The sequence below is a fragment of the Papio anubis genome, chromosome 12, assembly GCF_008728515.1.
Source record: "Papio anubis isolate 15944 chromosome 12, Panubis1.0, whole genome shotgun sequence".
Taxonomy (NCBI): Eukaryota; Metazoa; Chordata; class Mammalia; order Primates; family Cercopithecidae; genus Papio; species Papio anubis.
Window position 1 is genome coordinate 106599319 of NC_044987.1, and position 19405 is coordinate 106618723.

Below are 19405 nucleotides of genomic sequence, written 5' to 3' on the forward strand. Positions count from 1 at the left end.
TAAAAAAGAGGCAATTAGTATATCAAAGAGATATTGGCCTTCCCATGTTTGTTTCAGCACTGCTCACAATAGCCAGAATTTGGAAGCAACCAATGCGTCCATTGATAGATAAATAAATAAAGAAAATGTGGTACCTATATACAATGGAGTACTATTTAGCCATTGAAAAGAATGAGATTCACTCATTTGCAACAACATGGATGAGACCAGAGGTCATTATATTATGTGAAGTAAGCCAGGCAAAGAAAGACAAACATCATGATTTCTAATTTATTTGTGGGATCTAAAATTCAAAACAATTGAACTTATGGATGTGGAGAATAGAAGGATGGTTACCAGAAGCTAGGAAGGGTAGCAGGGAGGTGAGAGGGTGGGAGATAAGGATGATTAATGGGTACAAAAATAATCAGAAAGAGTGTATAAGACTTACTACTTGATAGCACAAAAGGGTGACTATGGTCGATAATATGTTAATTGTACATTTAAAAATAACTAAAAGAATATAAGTGGATTGTTTGTAATGCAAAGGGTAAATGCTTGAGGGGATGGATACCCCATTTCTCATGATATGATTGTTATGCATTGCATGCCTGTATCCAAACATGTAATGTACCACATAAATATATATAACTACTACGTACCCACAAAAATTTTAAAAAAGAATGTATATTCTGCAGTTTTTCGGTGCATTGTTCTCTTATGTAAATTGGTCAAATTTGTTAATGGTGTTGATTAAACCTCCCCTCCTTCTTCCTTCCACCTCCCTTTCTCCTTCCCCCTTCCCGGAACCTCCCTTTCTCCTTCCTCCTTCCTCCTTCCCTTCCCCCTTCCCTTCCCTCCCCTTCCCTTCTCTCTTGCTATATCGCCCAGGATAAACTCAAACTCTTAGGCTGAAGTGATACTCCCACCTCAGCCTTCCAAGTAGGTAGGACGGAGAAACATGCAACCATATCCTTCTTTGTTCCTTGTTAGTTTTTTAAATGCTTTGAAGTACATTTTTTGCCTTGTTTCAGATGAGACTTTGGACTTGGAGTTTGGGCTAATGCTGGAATGAATTAAGACTTCCAGGGACTGTTAGGAAGGCATAACTGTCTCTTTAAAATATGAAAGAGACATGAGATTTGGGAGGAGCCCAGGGTAGAATAATATGATTAGGCTTTGTGTCTCCACCCAAATCTCATCTTCAATTGTAGTTCCCGTAATCCCCACGTGTCAAGGGAGAGAAAAGATGGAGGTAATTGAATCATAGGGGCAGTTTCCCCCATGCTGTTCTCATGGTAGTGAGTTCTCATGAAATCTGATGGTTTTATAAAGGGGGCTCTTTTCCCTTTGTTCAGCACTTATCCTAAAGTGCCTTGCTTCCCCTTTGCCTTAGGCCATAATTGTAAGTTTCCTGAGGCCTCCCAAGATATGCTGAATTGTGAGTCAATTAAACCTCTTTGCTTTATAAATGTCCCAGTCTCAGGCAGTTCTTTATAGCAGTGTAAAAATGGACTGATACATTAGAGGATTGAATTAATGGACTAATGATCATTATGGTTGCATATGACACAGATTCAGGCTTTGATTAAAAACCTCTACTCTAACCTAAAACTGTATAACTATGATTACCTGTCTTTTTAAGTGTTAGAATCTCAACTTCGGTTCTAAGGTTCTCTGCCTGTAAGTCTCAGGCTTCTTAAGCACAGACTTTCTATCAACAAGGTTAGGTTCTCCTCTCTGAGGGTGTGATTAGGTAAGAGAATCTGGGGCTGGTTTCCTCTTCATTCTGGCTTAAATATTACTTGCTTTACCTCAGTATTTCATAATGTAAAACATAATTTATTGTTCAATTTACTTTAGAATTTTTTTTTCATATTACAAGATTTTCACATTACTTGGCATTCAGTTACTCTTTCTTGACAAAAGCCAAGTCTTTTTCCTTGGCAAGAACCAAGTCTTTTCCCCCAGGGATTGTTCTCCAGAAGAAAAGCATTCATTTGAATTTGTTCCAAATATTCTAATTAATCTATAAAAGCCTTATGTCTTTTTAATTAAAAATATTGCTGATGTAAAAGTCATAGACTATGTCTACACATATAAATGGAAGACTTCTTTTCCTGACAGAATAACTTATGAGATAGATAGGTTAAACATAAAAATTTCTGCCCAAGCTACAATATGTCTTCTGGTATCTAATCTTCTGGTATCCAGTCCTCTAGGTGGGTTGTTTTATTTCATCCACGTTTGCTTGTAAAAATTTGTGGAGGATCTCAATTTCCTGGAATGAGATTTGGGAGATACAGAGACATGCCTTTAATCAGAAAAGAAGTGATCTTAGGGCTATGCTATTTGAATGACTAAAAGACTGAAGAGATCTGCTTCTGACTGTGAGAAAGCTTTGTCACTGACTTATTCACAAAGTTAAATCCCGGCAGTTCCTTGTTAGCTATAGAGCTAAATAGCTGGGCACATGAATGTTATAAATCCTTGATCACAGTAAAATATTCATGGTTGCTTCACCATAATTGACAGAGAAGATACAAATTCAAGAAACAAATTTTGGTGTTGACAAATTTTTTGTTTGCTTACCTGAGTCACTAGATAATGGGTGTGTCCAGGTTAACTTCCACTAATTAGGTCAATATTTATATAGTCATGCAAAGAAATTATCTCTGTTTTTCTATGAAGAAATTTTCCAGGGGATGTAAAATTTTAACTACCTTTGTACAGTAGATCCTGACATTATGTTTAAGTGTCTTTATATTTTGGACATCTGCTCTGGATACCTTTATACTTTTCTGAAAATTGAGATATAGAAAACCTGTGTGGAAATATGGAAATTGTCACACTAGGAGATATTTCTAAATCCATGGACCAGCCATACATTTTTCACGTGTTTTAAGAACACAAATAGATGCATGAGGTATCTTTAGTAACCCTCAGTGAAAGAAGCGTTGCTTTTCTGGACCAAGGACAAGACCCAAGATGTGAGTTTTTGAAGCAATTGACAAGGGCTACTCACTGAAACTTCCTGTAATGTTTTGAAATATAGCTAGAGTCTTAAATAGCACATGTTTTCATTGGCGGAATCTTAATTGGGAAAATTAAGCAAGCACAACACAGACATTAATCAGAGTATCAAGTATATTTGGTTTCCATATATAGCCTTATAAGTGTTTATTTTCTAATTTGCCAAGTAACAAGAGAAACATGTTCCATGTTACACATAAAATAAGTAAACCAATAGATTTATAATCTAGTATGTAGAATATTTTATTATGTGATACATTAACGTAGGTATAGAATCATTTTTAGATATATTTGATTAGAAAATTTAAAATTGCAGACTATGTCAGTGTGTTAGAGTATAAAGAAATCAATGCCTAATATGTTCTGGAAGCATGATATGGTCTTTTATGTGTTAATCTAAAAATTATCTCAGTATATACAAGTTCAGGAAAGTATTGAGTCTACTATTCTTTAGAGAGATTTACAAAACTATATTGTTTTATAAATTTTATCTATAAGGGATTATTTTTGTTACTATGGGATTTTATCCTTTGAAAAAGTCACATTCTTAGGAAGCTGTGTTAAGTTGTTTTTGTTTAGAAACATGTTAACTTAGTTATTTATGTTGAGTGCCTAGTAATATTATCTTTCAGTTTTTAAAGTATTAAATCTTTGATGACTTAAGCTAAAGAGGATAGTTTACATATCCTGGTTTTTACAAGTAAACATCTAAACTTCCCAAGAGAAGATTTATCCTGGTGAAATTTATCATTGATGATTAAAGAGAGAAAAGGAACTAAACCTTGCAGCAAGTAAGATGTGAAAAAAAGAGAATGAGCTATGGGTTTTATTATACCCTTGTGTTCTTCAACAGATGTGCCTTTGTTAGTCTATAACTTCAACAATGACAGAACTCTAGAATCAGCTGGAAGTGGTAATGTGAATGAGACATGTGGAACATTTATCACAACTGGGTTCTAGGGAAGCTCAAACTCTCTCTGCATATATCCTCCTCCACTGTCAGATCTATGTAAACGGAATCATCTTGTCCACATTTGAGGTTTAGTAATACTGTAGTTTTCCTCAGCAGTGAATATCACAAATTTTGTGTTTGTATCTCGACTTGTCCCATTGTTCTCTTTTCTTTAAGTTTGTCCTTAACTGTCAGATCTAGAGACACTAAGAGATCAATGTTTTTTTTATTTTTCTTTTTGAATTTTCTTTTCTTTTTACTAGGATCTGGTCTGTGTCTATTTGTTATGGCTATTCCCAAAGCCTTCTGAGTCACCCAGGGACCCACAGGCGGTTGTGCTTCCAGTATTTCCTCATTAAAATAAATTTTTCTGAAGAAGATTTTTAGCAGAAAACTAGCCTCACTTTTTTTTTTTTTTTTTTGAGATAGTCTCACTCGGTCACCGAAGCTGGAGGACAGTAGCATGATCCTGGCTCACTGCAACCTCTGCCTCCTGGGTTCAAGTGATTCTCACACCTCAGCCTCTTGAGTAGTTGGGATAACAGGTGTGTATCACCATGCCCAGCTAATTTGCCTTACTTAATTATGAAATTAATCATCTTATTTCTTGTGAATATTAATGTATTTACTATAACTTCTCTTTTTTTCTGATTTGACCCCTTTTTCTTTCATTTTCTACCATTTAGCTCTCCCGCTGATGATCAGTTCAACTTTTTTTTACTAGAATTCTGCTTGCTTCTCATTAAGGTATATTTTATTATGGTAAAATCACTACTCATACATAATTAAATATCTAATTCCTAAGACATACAATTTTATTGTGTGCCTCAAAAGGTTTCCCTGAATTATAAGTGTTTTATTCTTTTTAACAGACTATGTCTATAAATCTTTCCAAGTTGACAAAGATTCACATGATTTGTTCTATCTTCAAAGTGAAGCATTCAATAACACGGATAATAACTATAATTGATTGAGTCCTTACTAGGTGCCAGCCAGTGTTCTAGGCACTTTACTTTCTTTTATAAATCAACAGTTCATTGAGTTCAAAATTAATTGCTGAAAATTAAGCAATTAAGAGGTAAGGACTATTGGGATTCCCATTCTACAAATGATGAAAGTAAGGGTCAGAGAGCTTTAGTAAATGGCCCAAAGTCTCATAAAAAATGGTGAACATGAGGTTGTAGCTGAAGAAACGTGGCTCCAGTGTCCACATTATTCACAACATGCTACACTTTCTCTTTGAGGATGTCTTGGATCTTAAATAGGTACATACTCAGTGAGAAGCTTATAGTCAGTACTCACAGTAATAAAAAAACCCATTGTCCCACAGACAACCATTTTTCATGTACCAGTCATGAGCTTGGAAATGTTTATTTAATTATATATTTATAAAAAAAGAAAAAAATTGTCAGCAGAATACCATAAAGGAGAGATGCACTAATAGTTCTGTAGATAGTTGACTAGAAAGGATTCTGAATTTCTCAAATTTAATCCCATGTTTTCCAGTGAGTAAACTGAGACAGACTTGTAAATGCATTCAAATGGCTCAAATCCGTGCCTTCTTACACGGAATTTGGAATTTCTCTTAGAATATGCTTCTTTTTGGAATCTGGTAACTAAGATTCTATTTTTGAGTACTCTTGGTGTCTAAATAGTGTTATGAATAAAACCATGTCCCACTGTTCTGTACCTCTTTCTACAGTGTCTATTTTCTCCTTTCTCACTACCTAGCTCATCTCAAGAATTCATGAAAAAAAACATGGCATATTTGTTAGTTGGTGATAGTCATGAGTTAGTTCACTGGAGTTCAAATTAATTAAAATTAAGATATTGTATGTAAGTGGTGAAAAAATTGGGGTATAGGCAAGGATAAAATGGAGAGAATCACAGCTCCTTATAAGTTGGACAACGAGTCAGACCAAGTAATCACTACAGGGAACAATGTGATGAATAATATCATAGCTATTTATACATTTCAGAGTCATGTCTTCTGACATTTAATGAAAGACTAATAAAGACTGAACATACTTCGAGGCGTGAAGGAATGAAGGTCTAATAGTAGAAGGCCAGAGTACTGAGTGACATATTTCAGAAGATGTTATTCTTGCACAGATCATATTATAAAGATATCACACATACAAACACAAAGGACTAAATCTATGTCTATTTATTTAGAGTTTATTACCATAAGCAGAGAGTAAGTTATTTGAGACCAAGAACCTGTTGACTATTCATCATAGCTGAATTCTGTGGCAAGAAAAATGTTTTAAATAAGTTATAAAATGTATGAATGGCTTTTGGGACTTTAACACTTCTTCTATATAGAATATTCACTAAAACTTAGAGGTAGAAGCCTTTACCTGTTGAAGAAACTAAAATCTTTGTGGAGAAATAGAATTGTCAAGGGAAGATGGACTCTTTGGATGAGAAACACAAGAGAGACTTACTGCATGTTTATTGTGTGTAAATCACTATTGAGGATGCAACAATGAAGATGTGCTCTGTGACACAATGGATGTGATCATATTCCTGTTCACTGTTTCATTACAGGTTCTATTCTCCTGAGCTCTCACCTCTGATACAAGCCTGAAAGAAGAGTAAATGAGACAGAATAACAATATTACAGAATTTGTCCTCCTGGGCTTCTCTCAGGATCCTGGTGTGCAAAAAGCATTATTCGTCATGTTTTTACTCACATATATTGTGACCATGGTGGGGAACCTGCTCATTGTGGTGACTATTACTGCCAGCCCTTCCTCGGGCTCCCCAATGTACTTCTTCCTTGCCTGCCTGTCATTTATAGATGCTGTGTATTCCACCACCATTTCTCCCGTATTGATTGTAGACTTACTCTGTGATATAAAGACTATTTCCTTCCCAGCTTGCATGGGCCAACTGTTTGTAGACCACTTGTTTGGTGGTACTGACATCTTCCTTCTGGTGGTGATGGCCTATGATCGCTATGTGGCCATCTGTAAGCCACTGCACTATTTGACCATCATGAATCGACAGGTTTGCATCCTTGTCTTGGTGTTGGCTGTGACTGGAGGTTTTGTGCATTCTGTGTTTCAAATTTTAGTTGTGTACAGTCTGCCTTTCTGTGGCCCCAATGTCATTGACCACTTTTTCTGTGACATGTACCCATTATTGGAACTGGCGTGCACTGACACCTACTTTATAGGCCTCACAGTGGTTTTCAATGGTGGAGCAATCTGTATGGTCGTCTTCATCCTTCTGCTAATCTCCTATGGGGTCATCCTAAACTCCCTTAAAACTTACAGTCAGGAAGGGAGGCGTAAAGCCCTGTCTACCTGCAGCTCCCACATTACCATGGTTGTCCTGTTTTTTGTTCCCTGTATTTTCATATATGTAAGACCTGTTTCAAACTTTCCTATTGATAAATTCCTGACTGTGTTTTATTCTGTTATCACACCCATGTTGAATCCTTTTATATACACATTGAGAAATTCAGAGATGAGAAATGCTATAGAAAAACTTTTGTGATCCCAAAGTGGGAAGACAGGATTTAGATGCTCCAAGCTCAATTAAGAAGTCATCCCATCATGGCATCTGTTTGAAGTTCAAGATCTCAACCTCTATATCCAGAACTGAGAGTGGGGCTGCTTGGGTGCAGGTCCTGTTGTGTACATTTTAAATTATGTATTTTCTCTATTACGCATCTATTGAGACAGGACATTTCTCCTGTATTCCCAGCACAGAGTGGAGAAAGGGAGGAATAGGTAATTAAAATAGATGCTCCTGTTCAAAAGGAAGGCTATGGTGCTTCCTTCTGTGTAATTTATTTAAAGACTTTGTGGAATATACAAGCACCATATTCACAAATATCTTTGAAACTAGCCCTTCTCAGACTTGAGCTGAAACTCTATGTGCAGTCAGATAATACTCTTAAGAATCTAGAACGATGTTTGTCTAGTTTAAGGTACTTATGATACACACCATTAAAATTTTCTGAAGTCTATTCATGGTGTCTGTACATCCACAAGTTCGAAACGACTTTTATTTGGATGACCTCTCTTACTGTCAGAGTATTTAGCTCTTTGCAGAGACTGGAAAGGGAAACCATTTTCATCTTTGAAACCAGCAAGTTCTGACTGTTTTATGTTTCTTGTAAATTCTGTCTGAAAATATAATAGTTACTCTTTTAAGTAGTATTATTTTAAAAATCTGACTTCTTATAAGATACGATGCTATAATAAACAGCTGTAACTTTCAATATTCTATTTGGAAATTTTAGTCAAATCCACCTATTCATTAAAGGACATTTTTAAAAATTTCTGCCTTACTATAGATGACAGAATTACTAAATGTTTTCATCACTAGATAGAAACTCACTTTTTTTTACAGCCTCCAAAACAGTTATGTCTGTATTTTCAGCCTTTACATACAATATCCCGGGGGCCCTTAGTTTTATATACTAAAGCCAGTTCCATACACTTTAAATTGTTGTTATGGAAACACCACACCTTGAGGTGCCACTTTTTATTCTCGTCCTGTCTTCATATATGGTGCAGGGCTCCACAGTTTTTGTGATTTCAAATAACCATCATTTTATTTTATCTCAAAATTTTGTGAGTCAGGAATTCAGGCAGTTGTTGGCTGGGTATTTCTTCTGTTTTGTGTGGCAACGACTGAAGTCACTGTCTTATTCAGCTGATAACTGAGTTTTATGAAATGCAGGATAACTTAATTCACATTTAAAGTGTATTGGAAGGGATGACAGTAAGAGATGCAACACGGGTTCCTCTTACTATCCCTTTAGATGAAGGAACATATCAAAAAGAGCATATTGTAGTTTTATTCATTTTAAGTTGGATCCATAATCATCTTGAATTAACATCTCAGCAACACTGGGTTTTCTAATTCCTAAATACAGTATATCCGTTAGGTATTTTAAATGTTTATTTTTGAAGAGGTTTGCAGTTTTTATTCATTCCCATGTGAATGGGAGTTCATTCATGATTTGGCTCTCCGTCTGTTACTGGTGTGTAAGAATGCTTGTGATGTTTGCACATTGATTTTGTATCCTGAGACTTTGCTGAAGTTGCTTATCAGCTTAAGGAGATTTTGGGCTGAGACAATGGGGTTTTCTAAATATACAATCATGTCATCTGCAAACAGGGGCAATTTGACTTCTTCTTTTCCTTACTGAATACCCTTTATTTCTTTGTCTTGCCTGATTGCCCTAGCCAGAACTTCCATCACTATGTTGAATAGGAGTGGTGAGAGAGGGCATCCCTGTCTTATACCAGTTTTCAAAGGGAATGCTTCCAGTTTTTGCCCATTCAGTATGATATTGGCTGTGGGTTTGTCATAAATAGCTCTTATTATTTTGAGATATGTTCCATCAATAACGAATTTATTGAGAGTTTTTAGCATGAAGGGCTGTTGAATTTTGTCAAAGGCCTTTTCTGCATCTATTGAGATAATCATGTGGTTTTTGTCTTTGGTTCTGTTTATATGCTGGATTATGTTTATTGATTTGCGTGTGTTGAACCAGCCTTGCATCCCAGGGATGAAGCCCACTTGATCATGGTGGATAAGCTTTCTGATGTGCTGCTGGATTCGGTTTGCCAGTATGTTGTTGAGGATTTTTGCATCGATGTTCATCAGGAATATTGGTCTAAAATTTTCCTTTTTTTGTTGTATCTCTGTCAGGCTTTGGTATCAGGATGATGTTGGCCTTGTAAAATGAGTTAGGGAGGATTCCCTCTTTTTCTATTGATTGGAATAGTTTCAGAAGGAATGGTACCAACTCCTCCTTGTACCTCTGGTAGAATTCGGCTGTGAATCTGTCTGGTCCTGGACTTTTTTTTTCGTTGGTAGGCTATTAATTATTGCCTCAATTTCAGAGCCTGCTATTGGTCGATTTAGGGATTTAACTTCTTCCTGGTTTAGTCTTGGGAGTATGTAAGTGTCCAGGAAATTACCCATTTCTTCTAGGTTTTCTAGTTTATTTGTGTAGAGGTGTTTATAGTATTCTCTGATGGTAGTTTGTATTTCTGTGGGGTTGGTGGTGATACCCCCTTTATCATTTTTCATTGTGTCTATTTGATTCTTCTCTCTTTTCTTCTTTATTAGTCTTGTTAGCAGTCTATCAATTTTGTTGATCTTTTCAAAAAACCAGCTTCCGGATTCATTGATTTTTTTGGAGGGTTTTTTGTGTCTCTATCTTCTTCAGTTCTGCTCTGATCTTAGTTATTTCTTGCCTTCTGCTAGCTTTTGAATGTGTTTTGCTCTTGCGTCTCCAGTTCTTTTAATTGTGATGTCAGGGTGTCAATTTTAGATCTTTCCTGCTTTCTCCTGTGGGCATTTAGTGCTATAAATTTCCCTCTACACACTGCTTTAAATGTGTCCCAGAGATTTTGGCATGTTGTATCTTTGTTCTCATTGGTTTCAAAGAACATCTTTATTTCTGCCTTCATTTCGTTATGTACCCAGTAGTCATTCAGGAGTGGGTTGTTCAGTTTCCATGTAGTTGAGCAGTTTTGATTGAGTTTCTTAGTCCTGAGTTCTAGTTTAATTGCACTTGGTCTGAGAGGCAGTTTGTTAAAATTTCTGTTCTTTTACATTTGCTGAGGAGCGCTTTACTTCCAACTATGTGATCAATTTTGGAGTAAGTGCGATGTGGTGCTGAGAAGAATGTATATTCTGTTGATTTGGGGTGGAGAGTTCTGTAGATGTCTATTAGGTCTGCTTGGTGCAGAGATGAGTTCAATTCCTGGATATCCTTGTTAACTTTCTGTCTCGTTGATCTGTCTAATGTTGACAGTGGGGTGTTGAAGTCTCCCATTATTATTGTATGGGAGTCTAAGTCTCTTTGTAAGTCTCAAAGGACTTGCTTTATGAATCTGGGTGCTCCTGTATTGGGTGCATATATATTTAGGATAGTTAGCTCTTCCTGATAAATTGATCCCTTTACCATTATGTAATGGCCTTCTTTGTCTCTTTTGATCTTTGATGGTTTAAAGTCTGTTTTATCGGAGACTAGGATTGCAACCCCTGCTTTTTTTGTTTTCCATTTGCTTGGTAGATCTTCCTCTATCCCTTTATTTTGAGCCTATGTGTGTCTCTGCATGTGAGATGGGTCTCCTGAATACAGCAGACTGATGGGTCTTGATTCTTTGTTCAATTTGCCAGTCTGTGTCATTTAATTGGACCATTTAGTCCATTTACATTTAAGGTTAATATTGTTATGTGTGAACTTGATCCTGTCATTATGATATTAGCTGGATATTTTGCTCGCTAGTTGATGCAGTTTCTTCCTAGCATCGATGGACTTTACATTTTGGCATGTTTTTGCAATGGCTGGTACCAGTTGTTCCTTTCCATGTTTAGTGCTTCCTTCAGGATCTCTTGTAGGGCAGGCCTGGTGGTAACAAAATCTCTAAGCATTTGCTTGTCTGTAAAGGATTTTATTTCTCCTTCACTTCTGAAACTTAGTTTGGCTGGATATGAAATTCTGGGTTGAAAATTCCTTTCTTTAAGAATGTTGAATATTGGCCGCCACTCTCTTCTAGCTTGTAGAGTTTCTGTGGAGAGATCTACTGTTAGTCTGATGGGCTTCCCTTTGTGGGTAACCTGACCTTTATCTGTGGCTGCCCTTAACATTTTTTCCTTCATTTCAACTTTGGTGAATCTGACAATTATGTGTCTTGGAGTTGCTCTTCTTGAGGAGTATCTTTATGGCGTTCTCTGTATTCCCTGAATTTGAATGTTGGCCTGCCTTACTAGGTTGGGGAAGTTCTCCTGGATGATATCCTGCAGTGTTTTTTCCAACTTGGTTCCATTTTCCCTGTCACTTTCAGGCACACCAATCAGACAAAGATTCGGTCTTTTCACATAATCCCATACTTCTTGGAGGCTTTGTTCATTTCTTTTTACTCTTTTTTCTCCACACTTCTCTTCTCACTTCATTTCATTCATTTGATCTTCAATCGCTGATACTCTTTCTTCCAGTTGATCAAGTCGGTTACTGAAGCTTGTGCATTTGTCATGTAGTTCTCATGTTACGGTTTTCATCTCTATCAGTTCTTTTGAGGTCTTCTCTGCATTGATTATTCTAGTTATCCATTCATTCATTCTTTTTTCAAGGTTTTTAGTTTCTTTGCACTGGTTACGTAGTTCCTCCTTTAGCTCTGAGCAGTTTGATTGACTGAAGCCTTCTTCTCTTAACTAGTCAAAGTCATTCTGTGTCCAGCTTTGTTCCGTTGCTGGTGATGAGCTGCGTTTCTCTGGAGGGGGAGATGTGCTCTGATTTTTTGAATTTCCAGCTTTTCTGCCCTGCTTTTTCCCCATCTTTGTGGTTTTATCTGCCTTTGGTCTTTGATGATGGTGACGTACTGATGGGATTTTGTGTGGGTGTCATTTCTGTTTGTTAGTTTTCCTTTTAACAGTCAGGACCCTCAGCTGTAGGTCTGCTGGAGTTTGCTTGAGGTCCACTCCAGACCCTGTTTGCCTGGGTATCAGCAGTGGAGGCTGCAGAAGATAGAATATTGCTGAACAGCGAGTGTTGCTGTTTGATTCTTGCTCTGGAAGCTTCGTCTCAGGGGTGTACCCCACCGTGTGAGGTGTGAGGTGTCGGTCTGCACCTAGTGGGGGATGTCTCCCAGTTAGGCTACTCAGGGGTCAGGGGCCTGCTTAAGCAGGCAGTCTGTCCATTCTCAGATCTCAACCTCCATGTTGGGAGATCCACTGCTCTCTTCAAAGCTATCAGACAGGGGCATTACCTCTGCTGAGGTTTCTGCTGCTTTTTGTTTAGCTATGCCCTGTTCCCAGAGGAGGAGTCTACAGAGGCAGACAGGCCTCCTTGAGCCATAGTGGGCTCCATCCAATTCGAGTTTCCCAGTGGCTTTGTTTACCCACTTAAGCCTCAGCAATGGGGGGTGCCCCTCCCCCAGTCTCGCTGCTGCCTTGCATTTAGATCTCAGACTGCTGTGCTAGCAATGAGGGAGGCTCTGTGGGTGTGGGACCCTCTGGGCCAGGTGTGGGATATAATCTCCTGGTGTGCCATTTGCTAAGACCCTTGGTAAAGCACAGTATTAGGGTGGGAGTTACCTGATTTTCCAGGTGTTGTGTGTCTCAGTTTCCCTTGGCTAGGAAAAGGAATTCCCTTCCCCCTTGTGCTTCCCAGGTGAGGTGATGCCTCGCCCTGCTTCAGCTCTCGCTGGTCGGGCTGTACCAGCTGACCAGCACTGATTGTCCGGCACTCCCCAGTGAGATGAACCTGGTACCTCAGTTGAAAATGCAGAAATCACCTGTCTTCTGTGTCACTCACCCTGGGAGCTGGAGGCTGGAGCTGTTCCTATTCAGCCATCTTGGGCGCCTAACCCTAATCCACATTTTTATTTACAGTTAACCACCAGAAAGAACATAGATTCAAATCTGCAGCTATTTGGTTTTGGGCCTTAAATTCATTTGGCACTCCTCTTGGGATCCCATTGGCATCTATATAAACATGAGAATCGAAGGACCCATGGGTTTCCTCTCTTGTTTGATGATATTTGATTCCTATCCTTTCTGGTTGATGAAATGCCAGGGTGAAAGGGATGGCCAATTGAATTAGAACACAAATTCTGCTCCACTTACTTGGCAGAGTGTCCAGTATTGGTCTACCACAATACCACCACACATCTGCTCGAGAATGGCTAAGGGCAGACTGATGGGTAAGCTCTTGGAAGGGCTTAAGCTCACTGCGTCCCGTTAAGGCTCCCAGGAACACCAAGTTATCTCCCTGTCATGAGAGACACAAAGTAAAATTGGCATTGGGAGATGGACGCTGAATGGCCCTTGGAGGCTGACCCACAGGGTGTTTAACTTCAGGGAACAGCAGAGAAAGCGCTTGGCATGATTTGTTACCCCAGGCTGAGGGGTTTTGGAGGAGAGCTACCATACAGCTCATGCCTGGTCAACTGGAAGACCATCCAAGTGGAAAGGGCGCAATCTGGGCCTCTGGGCTACCATGCGCACAAGTGTAACATTCACTTTTGTTTAAAGTGTGGATGGAATATTTAATCCACTCCAACCAGGCATTTGCATCTTGATATCCTGTCTCTAGAGCTATAGTTTTCCTTAAGTTTTCTACCTCCACAACTGTTACCTGGGTTGGGTCATTTTGGAAATGGGAGGAGGATGTTGGGCTCACTATACTTAGGGAGAGTGTTGGGTTCCACCTGTCTCCCGGACTTTGGGTCTGAACTCGTTTATTATTGGTAACCAGTGTTTTAACTAATTTCAGGGAGAAGGTTCCTCTAGGGTCCTTTCCTTCAATGTCTGTTCCTAACCTGTACCATTCGAATATAGAGGGCTCTTGGGCCATTGTCCGGGGATTATTTATAATTAGCAACAAGGGGTTACAGTGTAATGGCTTACAATTTGGTGGGGTGGTACAATGGACTAGTTGGAATTTTTGTTTCGGTCCCCATAACTTATTTGAAGCAGGGGGCTTGGCTGTCCACTCTTTGTACTTAGTAGTCCACCAAACATCTGCCCAGTCACCACAGGGACTATTTAAGTCTCCGTACTTATACCTGCTTGATTCTTTGCGGTATGGACACAGATACTTATCAACATGAGATAGCTTCCTTTGAGCTTGAACGTCTCCACATGGAATGACTGAACAGGCATCGAACTGACGGGTTAAAGGATGACTAGCCTGAGTTACATTGATGACAAGATGAACTTCTGTTGAAAAGAAAAAAGAGAATAAACAAGTGATTATTCAGCTCTTTTTATAGTTAGTTTGGTGGGGGTGGGCCCTAGAGTGACAGTCCATGATTCTGGAGGTGGCGGCATCTTCTTGACTCGGGTGTATGAGTCCATCCTCTTTCCGCTGTCCAGACTGCAGTCTCAGTAGTTAGGAGCACTGGATAGGGTCCCTCCCAGGCTGGTTTGAGCTTCCCTTCCTTCCACCCTTTGATAAGGACGTGGTCTCCAGGTTAATGCTGATGTTCTGGAAACTCCAGGGGCAGCACCTGTTCTAGGAGGCCTTTAGTCTTAAGGGAAGAGAAGGTAGAGGATAGACCAAGTATATAATTTTTGAGGAACTGCTCTTTTGTTTCAAAGGTAGGGATATCAGCAGTGGAGTGTAAGTAGGGCAATCCATAGAACATTTCATAAGGGGAGAGACCAATATCTCTCCAAGGAGCAGTCTGGATTCTTAACATAGCAATAGGAAGACATTTAGTCCATGGCAATTGAGTTTCTAAAGCTAATTTAGTTAGTGGTTTTTTAGAGTCTGGTTCATCCACTCTACCCTTCCTGAGGAAGATGGATGCCAACGGGTATGGTATTCCCAATTTATATCTAGTACTTGGGCTAACTTCTTAATGACATGCACAGTGAAATGGGTTCCATTATCTGAGTCAATATTTTCTATTAGTCCAAATCTGGGTATGATGTTTCCAATTAATGCTTTAACTACATTACTAGCAGTTGCACTTGAGAGTGGGATTGCCTCTATCCAGTGGGTAAAGTGGTCTATTATTACTGATAAGTATTTTAAATGACCAATTGGAGGCACTTTAGTGTAATCCATCTGAACACTTTGAAAAATGGTCTCAGTCCTGGATTTCTTCCTTCAAGGGGCTATTTCCTTAGAACCTGCTTATTAGCTTTTTTATATAGCAAGCAACTATCTATAACTTGTTCAGTTGGGGTGTAAATTCCTATACACCCATAAACCCAGAGAACTGCATCGCACATTGCTTGGGGTCCCCAGTGGGTCCCCTGATGTAACTGAGACAAGACCTCCCTCATAAGAGGTTTCGATAACATTTCCCTTTGATCTGATAATATCCATTTCCCTTCTGCATTTTCTGTAGCTCCTATTTTTATTAACGTCTCCTTTTCAATGGAAGAGAAAATGGGGGTTGCAGTAGGAGAAGGAAGGCATGGAGTTAAATGAAAAACAGGTGTTTTAGAAGAAACAGCAATTTGTTTTGCTATCTGATCTGCAAGATTATTTCCCAGACTTGTGAAAGACAAGTGCCTTTGGTACCCTGGGACATGCACAATAGCTATCTCTTCCGGCAGTTGGAGATTGTTGAGGACATGAGCAATGAGCTCTCTATGAATTAATCGTAGTCTATACTATTGATAAGACCCCTCGCCATCCAAATTTTCCCAAATATGTGTGCCATCCCAAAGGCATACTTAGAGTCAGTATAGATAGTTCCTTCTTTGTTTTGTAAATGTCCCAAAGCTTGGCTGAGTGCAAACAGTTCACACGTTTGGGCAGACCAATCATTACGCAGCCTTCCTGATTCTACTTCTTCAAGTGTCTCTCCATCAATCACTGAATACTCATTATGTCTTTTTGCTTCAATCACCCAGGAGGACCCATCTATGAATAAGTGCCGCCCTGCCTTGAAGGGAATTTCTCCTAAGTCTGGTCGAACTTTTTTATGGTAGCCAATTAGATCTAAATATACTTGCTCTCATTTTAAGTTTGGATCCCCTGTTAAAAAGCCTGCGGGATTATGAATTTTTAGTAGTTAATATTAAATCATCTTTTTCCAGTAAGATAGCCTCATATTTTAAAATTCTTGAGTCCGTGGTCCATCTCCCTGCTTTTTGATTTAATATAGCTCTAACGTGGTGAGGCGTGCTTATTGTTAACTTTCCTCCAAAGATTAACTTCCTACTTTATTCAACTAATACCGCGGTAGCTGTGATGGGTTGAATACAATGGGGCCTCCCACGAGTGACTGGGTCTAAGATCTTTGACAAGAAAACCACAGGTTGTCGGTGGCCTCCATGTACTTGGATGAGCACTCCTAGGGCTACCCCCTTATTTACATTAATGAAAAGGTGAAATGGCTTTTCTAAGGAGGGTAGAGCTAGAACAGGTGCTGTTATGAGCATCTCTTTCAATTCCTCAATCTGCTAGATTTCCTGGGAAGTCCACAAGAGATTATCAGGCTTCCACTGGGCAAGTTTCTCATATAGAAGTTTACTTTTTAATGCATATGAGTCAATCCATAAATGACAATATCCAATTAGTCCTAAAAATTTCCTGAGTTCTTGTTTAGTTTGAGGCATGGGTAGGGAAACAATTCCCTCCACTCTTTCAGGTCCTATTTTTCATTTACCTTCACTGATTAGGTGGCCTAAGTATTTAACTTCAGGTTCTACATACTGAAGTTTCCCTTTTGAGACCTGCAACCCCTCACATTGCAAGTTACTGAGAATGCGCGTAGAGAAGTCACCTACTTCTTTTATGTCTCTACCAGATATAAGGAGATCATCCACGTACTGAAGCAGACATATTTGTTTAGGGACTGTAACTTTCTCTAGTACTTGTTCTAGGATCTGACCAAAGAGGTTGGGGGAGTCTGCAAACCCCTGGGGCAAGACTGTCCATTGATATTGTTGTCTCCGCCCTGAATAGGGGTCTTCCCACTCAAAGGCAAATATATCGTGGCTATCCTTAGTCAAGGGGCATGCCTATAAGGCATCTTTCAAATCTATCACTGTACACCATTGATGATCATATGGAATTTTGCTAAGAATGGTGTAATGGTTAGGAACAATGGGGTGAGTGGTCTGGACTATTTGATTAATAGCTCTAAGGTCTTGCACCCATTGATACAACCCATCTGATTTCTTGACAGGCACAATTGGGTATTATAAGGAGACATATAGGGTTCAAAAAGTCCATCTTTAACAAGACCCTCAATTACAGGCTTTAGCCCTACTCTGATCTCTAAAGGAATGGGATAGTGCTCTCGACTATATCCCCAGAGGTTTTTAGTTTGATATGTATTGGAAGGATTTGGAGTTTCCCTCTATTTCCTTCCTTTGACCAGACATTGGGATGAATATATTTCTCATCCACAGCAGTGAGTAAATGTAGTGAAATGATGAATCCTTTAGGGCCCACTGGAAGGCGTATGCCTAGCCTTAACATTAAGTCCCTTCCTAATAAATTAGTTCCTGTTTCAGCAATCAATAAAAATTGAATATGTGTAAATCGATCTTAATATCTGACTTCTGTGCTTTCTAAAACTTTTGCCTTAAATCCTTCTCTTTTTACCCTTGAGACTAAAAGTTCTTCTGAAGAGCAGATGAGACCAGGTGGAAGGAAACAAACAGAGGAGCATGAAGTCCCTGAATCGACTAGAAAGGTGATAAATTCACGTTTAGGTCCCACCTCCAAATTTATCAACGGCTCCTGGTGGGACTCAAAATAAAAGAGGCGGAGCCCCTGACTCCCCTATTGTTCCTCAAAAGTCATGAGTGTGTTTCTCTCTTTATCTCTCTCTAGTTCAGGATACTCGCTCTTGAAGTGGTCTGTTTTTCTACATCGATAACATCTATCTTGTCTTTCTCCCTTCTCAGTCTGAGCATTCTCTGCCCTTGCCCCACCTATACCTCTTGGGGACTTATTATTTGAGGACCTCGGCCCTCTAAATGGAGGCTTGGAGGGGTCTAGGCCCCTCATAATCTCTGGTTCCTTGGAAGCCCTGCTTGGAGATATATGGATTTGGAGCCATCTGCTGGAAGGTAGATAACATAAGTTTTGTCTTGTTTTTGTTTTTCCTTGTCTCTTCTGACATACGCCTTTTGACCCTCCCTAAGTAGTTCACTCAGGGGATGGTCCTTCCAATTTTCTACTTTTTGTAATTTTCTTGGAATGTCTGACAAACTTTTAGTAACAAAGTGAAGTTTTAACATTCCCTGTCCAAGGGGATTTCCCAGATCAACCCCTGCATATTGTCTCATTTGCTCCCTCAATCTATCTAAGAACCCAGTGGGTCCCTCATCTTTTTCCTGTTTAATATAAAATGCTTTAGAAAGATTTCGAGTTTGGGGTACTGATTCTCAAATTCCTTTTATTATCATCTCTCTTAGGTCCTGCATGTTTTCCCGGTGATTTGCATTGTTATTGTCCCACTGAGGGTCGTGGGTGGGAAATTTATGGTCCGTAAGAGGAACATTTTGGCCGGGAGGGTGCTCACGTTCCCAAACCACCATAGCAGCCTTCCAAATCATACTTCATTCCTTCCCTGAAAAGAGGATGCCCAAGATGGACATCAACTTGGCCCAAGTGTATATATGAGACCCTAAAAATTGATCAATTTGATCCGCTACTCCATAAGGGTCATCCAGTAATGGCTGAAGCTCCTTTTTCAAATTATGGACCTCTGAACTAGTCAAGGGAGCACTTACAAAGCCAATAGCTTCCTCCGGCCTTGTGGTACCGCTCCTAAAGGAAAGAAAGTTGGATTTGGCTCTCTGGGTATGGAGGAAAATGGAAAGTTTTGAATATCTTGTTTACATTGTTCTATTTTGTTGAAGCCCCTTTAAAGAGGATACTTAATAGGTTGGGAGGGGGCAGGCTCAGAATTCTGCAGAGTTGGGAGTATAAGGAGGGGGGTCAATATGTGCAGAAGTATCACAAGCAGAGGAGGGATCCACAGC

The 19405-nt window shown here is 39.2% G+C and overlaps 1 protein-coding gene across 1 annotated transcript; it reads left to right on the forward strand.

Moving 5' to 3' along the window:
• The first annotated feature begins 4467 nt into the window (after positions 1–4467).
• On the forward strand, positions 4468–7915 carry LOC108581907 (olfactory receptor 4A8). Its single transcript, XM_017948400.3, has 2 exons — positions 4468–4711; positions 6515–7915. Exon 2 carries the CDS (start codon positions 6566–6568, stop codon positions 7466–7468), a length of 903 nt encoding a protein of 300 aa, XP_017803889.2. The 5' UTR covers positions 4468–4711; positions 6515–6565; the 3' UTR covers positions 7469–7915.
• Positions 7916–19405: the final 11490 nt, after the last annotated feature.